The sequence below is a fragment of the Nerophis ophidion genome, linkage group LG28 (assembly GCF_033978795.1).
Source record: "Nerophis ophidion isolate RoL-2023_Sa linkage group LG28, RoL_Noph_v1.0, whole genome shotgun sequence".
NCBI classification, from domain to species: domain Eukaryota; kingdom Metazoa; phylum Chordata; class Actinopteri; order Syngnathiformes; family Syngnathidae; genus Nerophis; species Nerophis ophidion.
The window spans coordinates 11,280,879-11,301,378 of record NC_084638.1 but is presented as its reverse complement, the minus strand read 5'-3'; the positions used below and the strand labels follow the sequence as shown (position 1 = coordinate 11,301,378).

General features: G+C 41.9%; 1 protein-coding gene across 6 annotated transcripts in view; it reads right to left on the bottom strand.

Moving 5' to 3' along the window:
- Window positions 1–20,500, bottom strand: part of chd8 (chromodomain helicase DNA binding protein 8) — a 141,281-nt gene that overhangs the window by 65,958 nt on the left and 54,823 nt on the right. For all 6 annotated transcript variants that reach the window (XM_061890571.1, XM_061890574.1, XM_061890573.1 and 3 more), the window contains 9 exons: window positions 19,973–20,094; window positions 17,873–18,116; window positions 17,634–17,810; window positions 17,419–17,562; window positions 14,831–14,929; window positions 12,476–12,635; window positions 6,285–6,495; window positions 1,401–1,596; window positions 1,154–1,324 (listed from right to left, as the gene is read on the bottom strand). In XM_061890571.1, coding sequence (XP_061746555.1) covers window positions 1,154–1,324; window positions 1,401–1,596; window positions 6,285–6,495; window positions 12,476–12,635; window positions 14,831–14,929; window positions 17,419–17,562; window positions 17,634–17,810; window positions 17,873–18,116; window positions 19,973–20,094 — 1,524 coding nt within the window. The remainder of the gene's footprint in view (window positions 1–1,153; window positions 1,325–1,400; window positions 1,597–6,284; window positions 6,496–12,475; window positions 12,636–14,830; window positions 14,930–17,418; window positions 17,563–17,633; window positions 17,811–17,872; window positions 18,117–19,972; window positions 20,095–20,500) is intronic.

Genomic DNA, 20,500 nt, shown 5'->3' with positions numbered 1-20,500 from the left:
TGACAGACGGCACATCGTGATCGTTTACCGTACTTATCCAGTGGGCTTGTACCCGGTAACGGCGTCACCGATCTTCGTTGACCACGTGGAAACGGTGTGTTTGGTCTTCCTCTCCATTGTGGCTGTTCTGTGAGGAAAGCTGCGTCCTGGTTCAGTTGTATCTCGCTTGACTTGCCCGTTGTTTTACCTCCGAATATCCGTTTGAGAGCGGACTTCATTGACGAGAAGCTTAGCTCCGTGTTAGCCGTCAGTGCTAGCTGCCTGTCTTTCCCATCGAGGCAGGCTGTGTCAAGAAGTTTGAAGGCTAACACCGCATCAGGGAGTGTCATATTGTACATTTTCATCCGGTTGTAGCGCTGTTCAAAGTCAATAATATAGTCCACCATTGAAACGGAAATATTTTTGGTGATGCGGTCGAAGTACGTGTACGCTTCATATGCACGATCCTTTTCCTCTTTCAGGAAAACGTCATCCAGTTTTGCAAATAATGTCGTCATACCGTTGTCATTGTCCAACTCCTCCGCAGATATCTCCATTGCGATTTCTCTGGCTCTCCCTTCAAGTCCCAAAGCCACAGCCAGTGCTTGCTTTTTCTTATTGAGTTCTGTAACGCGCATCCAAATGTTAACTTCATTTTTCCAGCACTCGTATGGCTTGGACTCGTCAAACCTCGGCGGTATTTTATAGTTTGCAGCCATCCTCAACCATCCTCTGCTACCAATGTTAAATATGGTGAATAAACACGACGTCTATTCTGGTTCACAACTTTTAATCAACTGCCGCACAGAGGAAAAACCGGAAACACTTTTTCCTTCCCGCCAAACAACACTGCGCATGCGTTAACCCAATTCACTATCTTATTTAAGGCCCAAATTTGTATTTGATTGTAACAACAAACATGTGTTTAATGTACCGTAAGATTTTTTGTCAAAAGTAAAACCAATTTTCTGTGGTCCCCTTTATTAAAAAAAATATCGAAATACATTTTGGTATCGTTGCCAAAATATATTGGTATCGAGGCAACCCTAGTCATATTTACATTGTTATCTTTTCGAGAAATTGGCTTCCCTATACACACTTTTGATTTATGAACCCTGCTGAAGAACCAATAAAGCTCGTAAATCGGGTCAGCGAGAAGATGTATTTTCCTTACCCCGTTAACGCTGCTGTCTTTGTTGCCACTCATGCTCTGCAAAACGGCACGGTCGAGGCCGAGCTTCAGACTGGCCTTGTCGAGCATCTCTCTCTCGTACGAGTTCCTAGTGATCAGGCGGTAGACCTTGACCGCCTTGGACTGGCCGATACGATGACATCGGGCTTGTGCCTGGAGGAGAAGAAAGATCGCTGCGATGTCACTGTGGGAACGAGACAAAGCATTCATCTGCAAAGTGGAAAGGTACCTGTAGGTCGTTCTGAGGGTTCCAGTCCGAGTCAAATATGACACAGGTGTCAGCAGCAGTGAGGTTGATACCCAAGCCTCCAGCTCGAGTACACAGCAGAAAGACAAAGCGGTCCGAGTCGGGCTTGCTGAAGCGGTCGATGGCAGCCTGCCGCAGGTTGCCTCGCACTCTGCCGTCAATCCGCTCATAAAGGTATCTAAAAAAAATAAATAAATAAAAACCCCAACACAATATATACCGTATTTTTCGGAGTATAAGTCGCACCTGCCGAAAATGCATAATAAAGAAGAAAATAAACATATATAAGTCGCACTGCACTGCAAAAAGTCAGTGTTCATAAACAAGAATAAAAAAAACTAAAATTAGGGGTATTTTAATTTGAAATAAGAAAAATTATCTGACAATAGAACAAGAAAATTTGGCTTGTCAAGAATTTCCAAAACAAGTAAAATTAGCTAACTTCAATGAACCCCAAAATACCTTTAAGGGGAACATTATCACCAGACCTATGTAAGCGTCAATATATACCTTGATGGTGCAGAAAAAAGACCATATATTTTTTTAACCGATTTCTGAACTCTAAATGGGTGAATTTTGGCAAATTAAACGCCTTTCTGTTTATCGGTCTTTTAGTGGTGACGTCATCGAGGTAACACAGGCGCCATATTCATTTTCACATTACAAACACCGGTTCTCAGCTCTGTTATTTTCCGTTTTTTCGACTATTTTTTGGAACCTTGGAGACATCATGCCTCGTGGGTGTGTTGTCGGAGGGTGTAACAACACTAACAGGGAGGGATTCAAGTTGCACCACTGGCAAGAAATCTGCCGCCAGACCCCCATTGAATTTGCCAGAGAGTCTTCACATTTGACCGGCGATGCTAAGACAGACATTGCACAGAGATGTATGGATAACCTGCAGATGCATTTGCAACGATAAAGTCAACAAAATCACAAAGGTGAGTTTTGTTGATGTTGTTGACTTATGTGCTAATCAGACATATTTGGTCACGGCATGACTGCCAGCTAATCGATGCTAACATGCTATGCTAATCGATGCTAACATGCTATTTACGCTAGCTGTATGTACATTTGAAACTAAATACCCACATTTAATGCGAAACAAACACTTACCAATCGACGGATTCAAGTTGCTCCAGTGTCACAAGATGCGAAAGTCCTGATCGTTTGGTCCGCACATTTTACCGGCGATGCTAATAAGGCAGCCATGCTATGGGCCACTTTATTAGGTACACCCACGCTATGGCCGAATAGCGTCAATAGCTTTTCGCTCAATAGCTTCAATTTCTTCTTCAATTTCGTTTTGGCTATCTGCCTCCATACTCCGACCATCTGTTTCAATACATACGTAATCTGTTGAATCGCTTAAGCCGCAGAAATCAGAGTCTGAATACGAGCTAATGTCGCTATATCTTGCTGTGGTAACCGGCATGTTGTTTGTGTTGACAGCCCTGTATGACGTCACAGGGAAATGGATAGTGGTTTCGAAGATAGCGAAAATACGGCACTTTAAAGATTTATTTAGAGATATTCTGGGACCGGTAAAATTTTGAAAAAAAATCAAAAAATACAACAAGCCACTGGGAACTGATTTTTATTGCTTTTAACCCTTTTGAAATTGTGATAATGTTCCCCTTTAAGTGCTCAATGTGATTTTACTACTTTGTTTACTTTGAGTGTTTTCCATGCCTGTGTTAACATTTGAAATAAAAAATGTTTACATTTATAATATTTGCCCCTGATCCTTATTCTTGTCAGGTCATAAAAAATATCCATAATTATTTATATTGACCGATATGAAACACTTACTGTGTATCACAATGTTTTTTAGCTGTATTGCCTCGCCCAAAATAACAGTTTTAACACGTTTTAATTCAATCATTTTATCAGCTGACAGTTTATATAGCACGTAAAAAAATAAGCCGGAAAAATACGATAACTGTTTTTCAACCTTTTTTGAGCCAAGGCACATTTTTTTTCATTGGAAAAATCCCCAAGCACACCACTAGCGGAAAACATCAAATAAATTAAACTCAGCAACCGATATTGACAGTAAAAAGTCCATCCATCTTCTTCCGCTTATACGAGGTCGGGTTGCGGGGGCAGCAGCCTAAGCAGGGAAGCCCAGACTTCCCTCTCCCCAGCCACCTCGTCCCACTCCTCCCGGAGTTTGCAAAGTCTTCCCAACGTGTCCTGGGTCTTCCCCTTGGCCTCCTGCCGGTCGGACATGCCCTAAACACCTCCCTAGGGAGGCATCCTGAGCAGATGCCCGAACCACCTCATCTGGCTCCTCTCTACGTGGAAGAGCAGCGGCTTTACTTTGAGCTCCCCCCGGATGGCAGAGCTTCTCACCCTATCTCCAAGCACAGGAAACTCATTTCGGCCGCTTGTACCCGTGATCTTGTCCTTTCGGTCATGACCCAAAGCTCATGACCATAGGTGAGGATGGGAACGTAAATCGACCGGTAAATTGAGAGCTTTGCCTTCCGGCTCAGCTCCTTCTTCACCACAACAGACCGATACAGCGTCCGCATTACTGAAGACACCGCACCGCTCCGCCTGTCCACACTTCCCTCACTTGTGAACAAGACTCCGAGGTACTTGAACTCCTCCACTTGGGGCAGGGTCTCCTCCCCAAACCAGCGATGGCACTCCACCCTTTTCCAAGCGAGAACCATGGACTCGGACTTGGAGGTGCTGATTCTCATACCGGTTGCTTCACACTCGGCTGCAAACCGATCCAGTGAGAGCTGAATACCCTGGCTAGATGAAGCCATCAGGACCACATCATCTGCAAAAAGCAGAGACCTAATCCTGCAGCCACCAAACCAGATCCTTTCAACGCCTTGACTGCGCCTAGAAATTCTGTCCATAAAAGTTATGAACAGAATCGGTGACAAAGGGTCCAACCCTCACTGGAAAGGGTCCTACTTACAATGCAGACCAAGCTCTGACACTGATCGTACAGGGAGCGGACCGCTAGAATCAGACAGTCCGATACTCCATACTCTCTGAGCAGTAAAAAGTTATCCTCGCAATTCTTGGACATGACTTTAAACCAAAACCAAGCATGCATCAATATAGCTTGTCTCAAAGTAGATGTACTGTCACATCAACCCCTGACTTATTTAGACTTTTTTAATGTTTTCCTGTGTGTAGTGTTTCCTATTTTATTGTCATGTCATTTACGGATGTACTTTGTGGACGCCGTCTGCTGCGCCACACTTATAAGTCTTTGCTGTCGTCCAGCATTCTGTTTTTGTCTACTTTGCAGCCAGTTTGTTTTGCAAAGCCATCCCTAAGCTTCAATGCCTTTTCTCAGCGGCACTCGTCTTTTGTTTATTTTTGTTTTAAGCATTAGACACCTTTTTACCTGTACACTGCCTACCGCATATTGTTACCCGACAAACCATGTTCCCGACATCCCTAGAGCAATTAGCTACATGCTGCCAGCTACTTATATGGAAAAGTATTCCAAGTTGACTCTGCCGAGCACAGACAGTCTACAACGGCACATTATAATCACCGTATTTTTCGGACTATAAGTCGCAGTTTTTTTCATAGTTTGGCCGGGGGTGCGACTTATACTCAGGAGCGACTTATGTGTGAATATATTAACACATTACCGGAAAATATCAAATAATATTATTTAGCTCATTCACGTAAGAGACTAGACGTGTAAGACTTCATGGGATTTATGGATTAGGAGTGAGAGATAGTTTGGTAAAGGTATAGCATGTTCTATATGTTCTAGTTATTTGAATGACTCTTACCTTAATATGTTAGGTTAACATAGCAGTTGGTTATTTATGCCTCATATAACCTACACTTATTCAGCCTGTTGTTCACTATTCTTTATTTTAAATTGCCTTTCAAATGTCTATTCTTGGTGTTGGGTTTTATCAAATAAATTTCCCCCAAAAATGCGACTTATACTGCAGTGCGACTTATATGTTTTTTTCCTTCTTTATTATGCATTTTCGCCGGGTGCGACTTGTACTCCGAAAAATACGGTACTGTTTTGGATCGGTTTGCAGCAGAGTGTGAAGCGACCGGAATGAGAATCAGCACCTCCAAGTCCGAGTCCATGGTTCTCGCCTGGAAAAGGGTGGAGTGCCATCTCCGGGTTGGGGAGGAGACCCTACCCCAAGTGGAGGAGTTCAAGTACCTAGGAGTCTTGTTCACGAGTGAGGGAAGAGTGGATCGTGAGATCGACAGGCGGATCGGTGCGGCGTCTTCAGTAATGCGGACGTTGTACCGATCCGTTGTGGTGAAGAAGGAGCTGAGCCGGAAGGCAAAGCTCTCAATTTACCGGTCGATCTACGTTCCCATCCTCACCTTTGGTCATGAGCTTTGGGTCATGACCGAAAGGATAAGATCACGGGTACAAGCGGCCGAAATGAGTTTCCTCCCCCTTAGAGGTAGGGTGAGAAGCTCTGCCATCCGGGAGGAACTCAAAGTAAAGCCGCTGCTCCTCCACATGGAGAGGAGCCAGATGAGGTGGTTCGGGCATCTGGTCAGGATGCCACCCGAACGCCTCCCTAGGGAGGTGTTTAGGGCACGTCCAACCGGTAGGAGGCCACGGGGAAGACCCAGGACACGTTGGGAAGACTATGTCTCCCGGCTGGCCTGGGAACGCCTCGGGATCCCCCGGGAAGAGCTAGACGAAGTGGCTGGGGAAAGGGAAGTCTGGGTTTCCCTGCTTAGGCTGTTGCCCCCACGACCCGACCTCGGATAAGCGGAAGAAGATGGATGGATGTTTTGCAAAAAATATCTCACGGTACACTAGTGTGCCGCGGCACGGTGGTTGAAAAGCACTGGTGTACATGAAACCTGTGGAAGAAAGGAACGTAGCTTTCCTACCTCTTGTTGATGAGGTAGTCCTCCAGAATGTCTAAGCAGCGCACCATTTGGGAGAAGATGAGCACTTTGTGGCCGCCGGCTTTGAGACGCGGAAGCAGCTTATCCAGCAGGACCAGCTTGCCGGCGGACCGGATCAGGGCCTGCAGGTGGAAGTCCGGGGCCATAGGGTCGTACACCATTCGTAACTCGGCAACTATCTTCTCCTCGGCACCTAGTTAAAACAACCCAGGGATTTTGTCAACATTAAATGATCATTTTCAAAAGTAAATGGCGTCTCAGGGTTCAAATTTAACCACGATCGCCCTTCTCACTTGCATTAATGCCCTAAAAAATGGACCAGCATCGACGGCCAGAACCAGCCGTGACCGCACTTGACTTTTTACTCGTTAATGGAAGTGAAGTGAATTATATTTATATAGCGCTTTTCTCTAGTGACTCAAAGCGCTGTACATAGTGAAACCCAATATCTAAGTTACATTTGAACCAGTGTGGGTGGCACTGGGAGCAGGTGGGTAAAGTGTCTTGCCCAAGGACACACCGGCAGTGACTAGGATGGCAGAAGCGGGAATCGAACCTGCAACCCTCAAGTTGCTGGCACGGCCGCTCTACCAACCGAGCTATGCCAATTGTAATGTAATTATTTTATCGAATAAATTGATCAAAACACGCCGAAGTAGGGGCTGAGCGATATATATCAATATACTCGATATACCGCGGGTTTGTCTCTGTGCAATACAGAAAATGACTATATCGTGATATCCGAGTATGCGTTCTCACGCAGTTGCTTTTAGCTGCGGGCATTACACTACAGGCTTTTCTCACTCTTTCCTGTCTCTTCTTCTCACAGCCAGCAAGCGCACCTTCTTACATACGTCACATACATATGTGGTGCGAGTGGTAATACGAGAGAAGGAAGGTGCGACTCTGGCAACAAATGAAGGAAGAAGTAATTCCCAAGAAAAACAGCAGGGGGTCCATCGCCTGGCGGTGGTTTGGCTTCGAGTAATTTGTCAAGTGTGAGGCAAAAACGTTGCTACAAAAAGTAGCATTACTGCTGACATGTAGCATCATTTGAAAAGTCACCTGCTAGAGAATGAAGAGTGCATACTCCGCATGTCAACATCTCCGTTCGGTGCCACACCATCAAAATGCTGAGGTAAACATTACCAGATCAACACCGTATGAAAAAAATAGTCGACAAAAAAAGGAGATAACGTCCGCAGGAACCTACCACATAGCGAAGGACATACACTATTTGATTTCCTATTATGCAGAAAGGAGGTTTTGGCTCAAAATCTCACGATACATGGCCTCATTCATTCTTTCCTTAACACGGATCAATCGTCCTGTCCCCTTAGCAGAGAAACAGCCCCAAAGCATGATGTTTCCACCCCCATGCTTCACAGTAGGTATGGTGTTCTTGGGATGCAACTCAGTATTCTTCTTCCTCCAAACACGACCAGTTGAGTTTATACCAATAAGTTATATTTTGGTTTCATTTGACCACATGACATTCTCCCAATCCTCTGATGTATCATCCATGTATCCATTTTGCTATAAACTCAACTAAATGACGTGCATTCGAGTAAAACATTATTTTAGCTCGGTTGGTAGAGTGGCCGTGCCAGCAACTTGAGGGTTGCAGGTTCGATTCCCGCTTCCGCCATCCTAGTCACTGCCGTTGTGTCCTTGGGCAAGACACTTGACCCACCTGCTCCCAGAGCCACCCACACTGGTTTAAATGTAACTTAGATATTGGGTGTCACTATGTAAAGCACTTTGAGTCACTAGAGAAAAAGCGCTATATAAATATAATTCACTTCACTTCACTCATTTTTATGACACATATTGAAATATCTTGTGTGACATCATGCACAAAAGTGCACTTTATTTGTTTTAAACTATTGCAGTGGTGTTCTGTACAAAAAGTACACTTTAATTTAGTGTTGTTTTGATATGTCATCTTAGTGACATCATGCACAAAAGTGCACTAATAGCTTGTTTTAAAATGTCTCTGACAACCTTGCACTTTCTGTTTTGGAAATGACTTGAATGTTTTTGCCACTGCTTAATAACTGTTTAATAAATACACTTTTGGTAAATTGACCTAGTTTTGGTTTCCCTCTCTGCATGAAAGTTTAAAAGTAGCATATATTAATGCAGTATGAAGAAGAATGTTTGAATGTAGACACATAGAATCATCATACTGCTGTGATTATATGTATCAAGTGTTCATTCAAGGCTAAGGCAAAATATCGAGATATATATATTGTGTATTGTATGGCTGGGCGATAAAACGATAACGATATATAGCGATCAATATCAATAGAAAATGGGGTCGATAGAACGTTCGATAATTTCACTGAGTTCTGTTAGAAAAAAATAGTAAGAAACGCAGAGCCGGAACCGCACGGCATTCTGGGGGGTGTAGGCAAAGGAAGGGCTTTAGCCTCTCGACCTATCACGGCCGAGCCTGAACCGCAAGGCATTCTGGGAAATGCTAACAGGGGAAAAAAAGCAACGATTGATTGATACTTTTATTAGTGGATTGCACAGTACAGTACATATTCCGTACAATTGACCACTAAATGGACCCACCCCAATAAGTTTTTCAACTTGTTTAAGTCGGGGTCCACGTTAATCAATGAAACGGGAATATGAGTGCGGCAGCACGAGATGAAATTGTAAATAAAAAAGGAAACGTCACGTCACCAGTTTGGCAGTATTTTGGATTGTTTAAGTCCGATACGAATCAGAGTAATACTGTCTGCAAACTTTGCAAGGTCGTAGTCCCGACCAAGTCTGGGAACACGACAAACTTATTTTACCACCTGAGCCGCTCTAAACCCCTGGAGTACAGCAGCAAACAGCCACAAGCATCTACACCAGCCGGTGCAAGTGGAACAGCACCAAGGCGGCAACAACAGACCACCATCGAAAGGCACTCGGCAGCCGTGCCATACGACAACAATTCAAAACATTATAAAGAAATAACGGACGCAGTGGTGTATCAATTAGCGAAAGACATGCTACCGCTCAGCATAGTTGAGAAGTCTGGGTAAGCATTTATCTAATGTCAATATTTGCACATCGACCAGTATTTTCATTTATTTGACTGTTTTTCTTAATGCTGACCTCGTTCTAAAGGTTAAAAGTTATATTTAAAATAAAAGTATTTAAATTCAGCCTTTTTTCTCCTGGTCTTTATTTAGAATAGTTTTTTGTTTTCTTTTTATCGATAATTATCGATATCGACTGATATGAAACACTTATATCGTGATACATTTTTTTAGTCATATCGCCCAGCCCTAGTGTATCGCAATATGGGCGAAAAATATTGAGATATTAAAAAAAGGCCATATCGTCCAACCCTACCCCGAAGTGACTTTTTTCCTTACATTTTTAACTATTTGGGATGAGTTTGCTAAGCATAAAAATGAGCCGAAATTTTTTGAACGAAAGAGACCGCTGTTCAATATGTGTCCACGAATTGATTAACATGGACCCTGACTTAACCAAATTGAAATATGTATTCATGTGTTACCATTAAGTGGTCAATAGTAGGGATGCACCGAAATGAAAATTTGTGGCCGAAGGCCGAACACCGAATAATAAATGCAGTTTTTCACAATTGTTTTTATATTTCATTAACCTAGAATAAATATTTAGACATGTTTTTCAAATAAAGTAATTTTTTATTGAATATTTACATTTTTTTTAAATATTCCAGTAGCCTTTGCTTTTCAAAAAAAGCACAAAGTTTTTCATTTATATTAGGCCTTCAAACAAAATATGCATTCCCCCAAAAAAATAAAGTGCATTAAAGTGGATAAACCCACAACAAATGAATATGTGTCCTTTTGGCAAAAGTCTGCCTAGCAACAGTAGATATGCTAATAATGTAAACAGAAGGCTCAAGTAAATCTAAATTAAGTGTGTGCTTGTAACCTCATACACTTATACAGGTAGCCTACACAACAGGCTAATAATGTAAACAGAGGACCCACTAAATCTCAATAAGTGTGTGCTTGTAACCTCATACACTTATACAGGTACACAACATATCCCAACGTCACCGCACGTTGGTTGATTGCGTCACCGCGTCCAAAAATTGCGTCACACGCCACTATTCAGACTTGTTTTTAACTCATTCCACCGAAGGCCGAATGTGGCTTTTTTTGCCATATTCGGCCGAATATATCGGTTACCGATTAATCGGTGCATCCCTAGTCAATAGTGCGGAATATGTACTGTACTGTGCAATCTACTAATAAAAGTTTCAATCTATCAAAAAGTACCACAAAACGCCCGAGCAACCATCTCCACATCAACACCGTATGAAACAAATAGTCAACAACAGAAAGAGATAACGTCCGCAGGAACCTACCACATAGCGAAAGACATACACTATTTGATTTCCTATTATGCAGCTCATTTTTATTTAACACATATTGAAATATCTTGTGTGACATCATGCACAAAAGTGCAGTTTATTTGTTTTAAACTATTGTAGTGGTGTTCTGTACAAAAAGAGCACTTTAATTGAGTGTTGATTTGATATGTCATCTTAGTGACATCATGCACAAAAGTGCCCTCCTAGCTTGTTTTAAAATGTCTCAGACAATTTTGCACTTTCTGTTTTGGAAAGGACATGAATGTTTGTGCCACTGCTTAATAACTGTTTAGTAAATACACTTTTAGTTGTGATTTCCCTCTCTGCATGAAAGTTTAAAATGAGCATATATTAATGCAGTATGAACAAGAATGTAGACACATAGAACCATCATGCTGCTGTGATTAAATGCATCAAAATATGGATATATATATAGTGTGTCGTGACATGGCCTAAAAATATTGAGATATTACTAAAAGGCCATATCGCCCAGCCCTAGTTTATATCTATATAACGCTTTTTAAGGCGCTCAATCGTTTTTACAGTGAGGACTGAGAACCCAATATTCATTCACTCCACATTCACACATGGCGGTAAGCTACATTTGTAGCTTGATTAAAACGTGCCTCTCCCACCACCACCACCAAACATTCTTACACCAGTGTGAGTGAACAGTTCCATCCCTATCCCTAAAGTGTACTCAGGCCATGTGGTTGCGTGTTAAATATGGAAGAGTAACTTCCTTTCCCTAACACTCCACCAAATTCGCTAACTGATTCAATTTTAGATATTCCCACAAATCAAAAAGGCCTAATTTCCAAAATCTACACCTTAATCCCCCAGTTTGGTAAAACATATCTTGATAAAATCAGAGGGAATTGGGAAGAAGAGCATGGCAGAGCCATAGATGATGGAGATTGGGATTCTGCCTTAACCCAAATTAACAACAGTACATCCTGTTCAAGGCTTAATTTAATACAATTTAAGGTAGTCCACCGTATTTATTTCACTAATTCCAAACTCTCCAAAATATATCCCAATATCTCGGATACTTGTAACAGGGGTCACATGTCACCTGCTAACATGACGCACATGTTTTGGTCTTGTCCCCATTTGCTTGATTACTGGACAACTATTTTCAAACACCTTGCTAAGGCACTGGATTTAAATCTGACACCATGTGCAGAAATGGCTATTTTTGGGACGGTATCAGATCCCCAAATAAAGAGAAAATTTAAGGATAGTATCGCCTTTGCATCCTTATTAGCACGTAGGAGAACTTCGCTGGAGTGGAAGTCACCTTTCTGCCCCAAAGCCTCATTATGGCTTAAAGACCTTATGATGTATTTAGATCTGGAAAATATAAAGTTCAATCTTAGGGGGGCACCTGAGAAGTTTTATTTTGTTTGGGGCTGTATGGTTGACTACATAGCCAAATTAAAGACGCTACAGGACACATGAGAAAGTTCCCCTTTCATAAACCAGCTTCTTTTTATTTATTTTTTTATATTTATTCCTGGTGTATATTTACTATCTGCCTATGTTGAGAAGAAAGTGATGTACTAATTATTTTCCATTTGTGACTGTACCTTTTAACTTATGTAGGACCTGGGGGGGGGGGGGGGGGGGGGGGTTATGTGTGTATGGGGTATGGGTTGGGTTGCTGTTCTTGGAAGTGGGTGGGAAAAAAGGGGGAAAATGTGTTGACTGTTCTATTGTACATTGTAATACCTGTCAAGTTCAATAAAAACATTTAAAAAAAAAAAAAATATGGAAGAGTAAGAATGGGTTTCACTACCATTGATGAGGTAAGGGTGGTTGCAGCACTTGCGCAGCTCCATCATGGTGTTGAGCAGGTTGGGCACGTTGCTGTTACTGTTTGCTCCTAAGCTGAGAAAATTGAAGTTCCTCTCCAGAATTGCTCGGTAGTACTTCTTCTGGACATCTGTCAGCTCAACCTTGAAGGGGGGGGGGAAAAAAATTCAATTTGACAAATGCTGTTAAAAATGTCATAAATTCCGGACTATGAGCCACTACTTTTATCCTACACTTTGTATTAGAAAAATTATGTGTATGTTATCACAAAAGTTTCCGTTTTCGGGAACTTCCGGCGAGCAGACAGAAGCTGTCTTTCCGCTGTGTACGATGTGAGGGGTTATCCATTTTGATCCAAGACCTGCCCAAGCTCGATCCAGGACCAGTCCAAGCCCGAGACATCTTTTTCTTTGGTGTTACTGTGACCGAAAACAATGGATGTTTACATGGGGGACGGCGTGGCCAAGTTGGGTGAGTGGCCGTGCCAGCAATCTGACGGTTACTGGTTCAATCCCCACCTTCTACCATCCTAGTCACGTCCGTTGTGCTTGAGCAAGACACTTCACCCTTGCTCCTGATGGGTCCTGGTTAGCGCCTTGCGTGGCAGCTCCCGCCATCAGTGTGTGAATGGGTGAATGTAGAAATACCGTCAAAGCACTTTGGGCTCCTTAAAAAGTGCTATACAAGTAGAACCATTTACATACCCCCAAATCCTTTAGAATCAGCTGTTATGTAAACAGGGAACATCCAAATAAAAAGAGGTGGCATTCAACAGAGTCCAGCCCGAACGTTTCTCCTCAAATTGAGCCAAATTTAATTCTGTCTCTGTTTAATTCCTTGCTTCTTCTCGTTTAATAGATGTAATCAGCCTTTGAACCTGACACTTTGAGTCCTGCGGCTCATAAATCGGCGCGGGTATTATGGATGTTCCTTCGCTGACGACCATAATGCACCGCATGGATTCTTCATTCATCACTCCAAGCAACTTTTCTAAGTTTTACAATTCAACTAAAACAATTCATACTCACTAAACCGTCCCATGTCTGATGACATAGACAATTTTAGAGTGAAAAGCAAATTTTATTTTCACTCGCATACAAATCATTTTAACTTGGATTTTTTTCCCTGGCTTCGAGACTCTCCCGAAGATCACTGCAGGAAGACACAACAAACTCCCTTTTTTGTCTCTCATGGACACACACCTGTTGTTGTGAACTTTGGACTAGCGACGGCAAATACATCAAGGCCGCGGAACAGAGACACACTATGGGCTTATACACACACACACATCCACCAAAAAAATATACGCCACACATACACCCTCCTGTCCCCCAATCCAACGCCCTCGACGCAATCCCATAGGGGTGATGAATGGATGGTCAGCGCCTGAGAGCTGCGACCTACCACCATGACCTTGAACTACCTTCCCTCTGTTGCTAGATATCTCGAGATGTATGTTGTAATTTGTATATGTGCTTTGCTACGGAGGTTTTTTCTCACTCCGAACTGGGCCCCCTTAGGAGCCCAGTCTGGATTGTGTTTTTTTACTCATCCTTCCCCAGCATTTTTTCCCATCTTTTACGGGGCGCCTTATGGCGACCCATCAGCGTTCTTGTTCTGTAACCCTGTACACTGTTTGTCTAATCTTGAACAGGTTTGTGCTGAAAACAAAGTTTCGTTGTACTTGTTGCAATGACAATAAAGACCTACCTACCTGTAGGAATGTATTCATGCGTATTTGCACGTGTAATGTAATGAAGCTAGCGTTGAGCTAATATGCCTGTTAGCATTATTAACTTACGACATTATTTTTTTGTTTTAGTTTCTCAAATTTACAAAAATAGCTGATTGGGGAGTTAGATTCCGCAACTAGTGGGTCCATGACGATGACTTCTGTTTTTACAGGTATCATTTGGAAACAATTAAGGTATGTAAATAAACATTTTAAAAAACTTTCTGTGTAAAGTCTTTTCACAACGTATATACGTATATCTGCAGCGGCTAATATATGGAAACTTTTTTTTTTCCTTAGAAAATGTATTGGGTTGGGCTTGTCCTGAAAATACGGTACATTTTGAATTATGTAAGAATTGTCTCAGCGTTTTTAAGTACATCCATTGTCCTCACAAGGGTATCCAATAAGGCACACATAAGTAAACAACCGTTCACTTTCATGTATATGGAAAGTTTAGTCTCCAATTGACCTAAAATGTCTTTTTAGGGAGAGGATGTGGGCGTGAGCCTAATGGCCCGGTGGAACACGACTGAGAGGCTGACGTACTTACCAAAAGGGTCAACGTGTGGCACATGAAGAACATTTATTAGCATTTAAACTGACCTCAATGATGGTCTCTTGTTTGGGCGCCAAATTCTTCTCAACGTCCTCTTTGAGCCTTCGCAACATCATTGGCTTCAATATCGCCTGCAGCTTCTGAACCTGATGGGGTGAAAAAAAATAAAAAATTAAACCACTAATAGCAACTCTCAGCCAACGTATTGCAACAATTATTCAGGGTTTATGTTGGTTTAAGCAAATCTAGAACTTTTTAATGGAACTTAAAACAAATGTAATGCCAATGTCTGACTGCTGATCATTAGCATACTGTATTTGGTAGCAACCATACCATTTTTGGCATAGACAAAACAGTGCGCATTTGACAATGACAATGCGGAATCGATGAAAAGTAATTGTAAGCATTTCACAATGATAATGTTGAAACGTTTACACTAACCGGGGCCAAAATTGCCACTAATGTAATCATAACATATAAAAATAACAATTCAAAACTCATCTAAACCAATTTGTGCTAAAAAGAGGGCAGATAAATATGAGAAGATTGTTCTTTCAACTGCTCCTTTCTGATAATGGAAATGTATAAGAAACCAAAAACAATGGAAGTGTCAACTGTATGTGTCTTGTATATATATATGCATCGGAATAAAAACAAATGATGAAAAATAAATAAATAATAAAACTTGTTGAAAAATAAACAAGTGATTCAATTCTAAATAAATATTTCTACACATATAAGTATTCATCAACTTAAAGTGCCCTCTTTGGGGATTGTAATAGAGATCCATCTGGATTCATCAACTTAATTCTAAACATTTCTTCACAAAAAAAGAAATCTTTAACATCAATATTTATGGAACATGTCCACAAAAAATCTAGCTGTCAACACCGAATATTGCATTGTTGTATTTTTTTTTTCACAGTTTATGAACTTACATTCATATTTTCTTGAGGTATTATTTAATAAATATATTTATAAAGGATTTTTGAATTGTTGCTATTTTTAGAATTTAAAAAAAATCTCACGTACCCCTTGGCATACCTTCACATACCCCCAATTGAGAAGCACTGCACTGGTGTGCCGCAGCACAGTGGTTAAAAACACTGGACTATTGATCCAGGCCTAGTTATTATGACAATGTTATGACAATGTTAAAGGGGAACATTATCACCAGACCTAAGTAAGCGTCAATACATACCTTGATGGGGCAGAAAAAAGACCATATATTTTTTTAACCGATTTCCGAACTCTAAATGGGTGAATTTTGGCGAATTAAACGGCTTTCTGTTCATCGCTCTTTTTGCGATGACGTCAGAACGTGACGTCTCAGAGGTAATACAGCCGCCATTTTCATTTTCAACACATTACAAACACCGGGTCTCAGCTCTGTTATTTTCCGTTTTTTCGACTATTTTTTGGAACCTTGGAGACATCATGCCTCGTCGGTGTGTTGTCGGAGGGTGTAACAACACTAACAGGGAGGGATTCAAGTTGCACCACTGGCCCGTAGATACGAAAGTGTCTGCCGCCAGACCCCCATTGAATGTACCAAAGTGTCTCCGCATTTTACCGGCGATGACAGACATGGCACAAAGATGTATGGATAACCTGCAGATGCATTTGCAACGATAAAGTCAACGAAATCACAAAGGTGTGTTTTGTTGATGTTGACTTATGTGCTAATCAGATATATTTGGTCGCGGCAGGACTGCCAGCTAATCAATGCTAACATGCTACGCTAATCGACGCTAACATGCTATTTACCGGCGGTGCAAAAGTAGACATGGCACAGAGATGTATGGATAACCTGCAGATGCATTTGCAATGATAAAGTAACAGAAATCACAAAGGTGAGTTTTGTTGATGTTGACTGCCAGCTAAACGATGCCAACATGCTACGCTAATCGATGCTAACATGCTATTTACCGGCGGTGCTAAAGCAGACATGGCACAGAGATGTATGGATAACCTGCAGATGCATTTGCAACTGTATTACGTTTCCTTCCACCCACATTTAATGCGAAACAAACACTTACCAATCGACGGATTTAAGTTGCTCCATTATCACAAAATGCGAAAGTCCTGATCGTTTGGTCCGCACATTTTACCGGCGATGCTAACGCAGCTATTCGGCCATGCTATGACTATGAATAGCGTCAATAGCTATTCGCTCAATAGCTTCAGTTTCTTCTTCAATACTTTCATACTCCAACCATCCGTTTCTGTTGAATCGCTTAAGCCGCTGAAATCCGAGTCTGAATCCGAGCTAATGTCGCTATATCTTGCTGTGCTATTCGCCATTGTTTGTTTACATTGGCAGCACTGTGTGACGTCACAGGGAAATGGATACTCGCATCACAAATAGCGAAAATCAAGCACTTTAAAGCTTTTTTTTAGGGGTAATTTTGAAAAAAAATTCAAAAAATCCAACATGCCACTGGGAACTGATTTTTATTATTTTTAACCCTTTTGAAATTGTGATAATGTTCCCCTTTAATGCCTGTGGACATCATATTTAATGCTTTCAATGCCATTTAAGGCCCTAATTTAATGCTTTTTAATGACCTGCAGAAACCCTGTGATTTAAACAAGTCGGCATGTCGAATTGAGCCAAGATGATCATATTTTCTACCTGCTCCTCTGTTTTGAGGTCTCCAAAATCTCTGAGGAATTCGATCTCGGATGAGAACTGGGCAGGCTCCAGGAAATGAAGCAAACTGAAGAGTTCCTCCACGGTGTTCTGCAGGGGAGTGCCGGTCAACAGCACTTTGTGTTCCTGGGGAAACAGCAACAAGGGGATTATTGAAGTCGAAGACACCAAAGCAAGACTGGCCTGGGTGCACTAACCAGGTCCAACATCTTCAAGCTGTCCAACAGCTTGCAGTTGCGGTTCTTGAGGCGATGGGCCTCATCGATGATCACGCAACGCCAGGAGATCTCCCTCAACTCGGGACAGTCGGACAGTATCATCTCAAAAGTAGTGATGAGGGCATCGAACTTGTATGCGCCCGGGATTAAATGTTCCTGTGCGTGGAATGCGGACCATTAGAAACGTGCAATGGCCAGGGGTCGAGGGATGAGGCTACCTTGTCGTCTTTGCTGTACATCTCGTACTGCTGGATCATCTGCCTGCTGGCCAAGCTGCCGTGGTAGACGATGGCGTTCATGTCGGTCCAGGTGGAGAACTCCCGCTCCCAGTTCGTGATGGTGGAAAGAGGTGCGATGACGAGGAAGGGACCTTGGAGCCCGGCGGCGTAAATCTCAGACAGGAGCGCGATGGACTGGATGGTCTTCCCGAGACCCATCTCGTCTGCCAGGATGCAGTTTTGCCTGAAGCCAGAGAAAAGACAAAATCCTTTTTAACCCATAACGACAAGATATTTGATGTTCAAACTCATAAACTTTATCTTTTTTTTGGCAAATAATAATTAACTTAGAATTCCATGGCTGCAACACGTGCCAAAGTAGTTGGGAAAGGGCATGTTCACCACTGTGTTACATCACCTTTTCTTTTAACAAAGCTCCAAAAACGTTTGGGAACTGAGGAAACTAATTGTTGAATCTTTGAAATTGGAATTATTTCCCATTCTTGTTTTATGTAGAGCTTCAGTCGTTCAACAGTCTCCGCTGTCGTATTTTATGCTTCATAATGCGCCACACATTTTCGATGGGCGGGCCAGGAAAGTACCCGCACTCTTTTTTACGAAGCCACGCTGTTGTAACACGTGCTGAATGTGGCTTGGCATTGTCTTGCTGAAATAAGCAGGGGCGTCCATGAAAAAGACGGCGCTGAGATGGCAGCATATATTGTTCCAAAACCTGTATGTACCTTTCAGCATTAATGGTGCCTTCACAGATGTGTAAGTTACCTATGCCTTGGGCACTAATGCCCCCCCATACCATCACAGATGCTGGCTTTTGAACTTTGCATCGATCACAGTCTGGATGGTTCGCTTCCCCTTTGGTCCGGATGACACAATGTCGAATATTTCCAAACACAATGTGAAATGTGGACTCGTCAGACCACAGAACACTTTTCCACTTTGCATCAGTCCATCTTAGATGATCTCGGGCCCAGAGAAGCCGGCGGCATTTTTGGATGTTGTTAATAAATGGCCTTCGCTATGCATAGTAGAGCTTTGACTTGCACTTACAGATGTAACAACAAACTGTATTTAGTGACAGTGGTTTTCTGAAGTGTTCCTGAGCCCATGTGGTGATATCCTTTAGAGATTGATGTCGGTTTTTGATCCAGTGCCGTCTGAGGGATCGAAGGTCACGCTCATTCAATGTTGGTTTCCGGCCATGCCGCTTACGTGGAGTGATTTCTCCAGATTCTCTGAAGCTTTTAATGATATCATGGACCGTAGATGTTGAAATCCCTAAATTTCTTCGAATTGCACTTTGAGAAATGTTGTTCTTAAACTGTTTGACTATTTGCTCACGCAGTTGTGGACAAAGGGGTGTACCTCGCCCCATCCTTTCTTGTAAAAGACTGAACATTTTTTGGGAAGCTGTTTTTATACCCAATCATGGCACCCACCCGTTCCCAATTAGCCTGCACACCTGTGGGATGTTCCAAATAAGTGTTTGATGAGCATTCCTCAAATGTATCAGTATTTATTACCACCTTTCCCAACTTCTTTGTCACGTGTTGCTGGCATCAAATTCTAAAGTTAATGATTTGCAAAAAAAATGTTTATCAGTTTGAACATCAAATATGTTGTCTTTGTAGCATATTCAACTGAATATGTGTTGAAAATTATTTGCAAATCATTGTATTCTGTTTATATTTACATCTAACACAATTTCCCAACTCATATGGAAACAGGGTTTGTACATGTTTTTTTTTTTTTTTTCTCGTTGCATTTTGGTCTTATTGGACCCTAATTAGAATAAAAACTAAGAATCATCTTTTGATATGATGTACTTAGTCCATAAGTACACACACGTGTACTTCATGTTTAGTGACATGCTAATTCTTATTTTTACACTTTTTTTTTCTAAATTCCGTGTTATGTTATACTCTTTTGACACCACCAGATGGCAGTATAAGTGTCCACATAAGTGGCCATAAGACCCCAATTCAGGAGGGTACACCATTTTGGAAATAAGAGCTAAAAGTGGCTGTCCACGCATGTGGCCACTAAACCTTTATAGTATGATTTAACTCTCATTATGCATACCTGTTGTACCAGTTGAAGAGCAGCCAGTTGACACCCTCCAGTTGATACTCTCTGAGTATGTTCCCATTCTTGTACTCTTTGGTCTCCTCCAACTTCTTCCAGGAGCCCGCCGGCGGTCGAGTCTGCGGAAAAGGAGAGTGTGAACAAATGCAGAACGTCAAATAGCACATCACAAAAGATGTTTAGCCTGTCAACAAGTGGGCTGGATGGTGTTATCAGTACTTATTGTGTGAACGCTCCAACAATTAAAAAAAAAAAATTCCCGGTTTTCCAAGAATTCACAGTTTTCAGGGACACTATCCCCATTCAAAAATGAATTGTCCATTTTTAAAACTTCCACAATTTGCACATTTTTCAACCCATTCCACCTTCAACACATTCCACTCATCCAACCAACACTTTCCCAAGTTCCAAAACAAATTCGGTTTTTCCTGGAAACTTTAACTCATCAACATTTCAACATTCAAACTATTCTTACATTCATACTACATTTTGTCAGCTTTCCCCTTCAACTTCTCCATTGAAGCA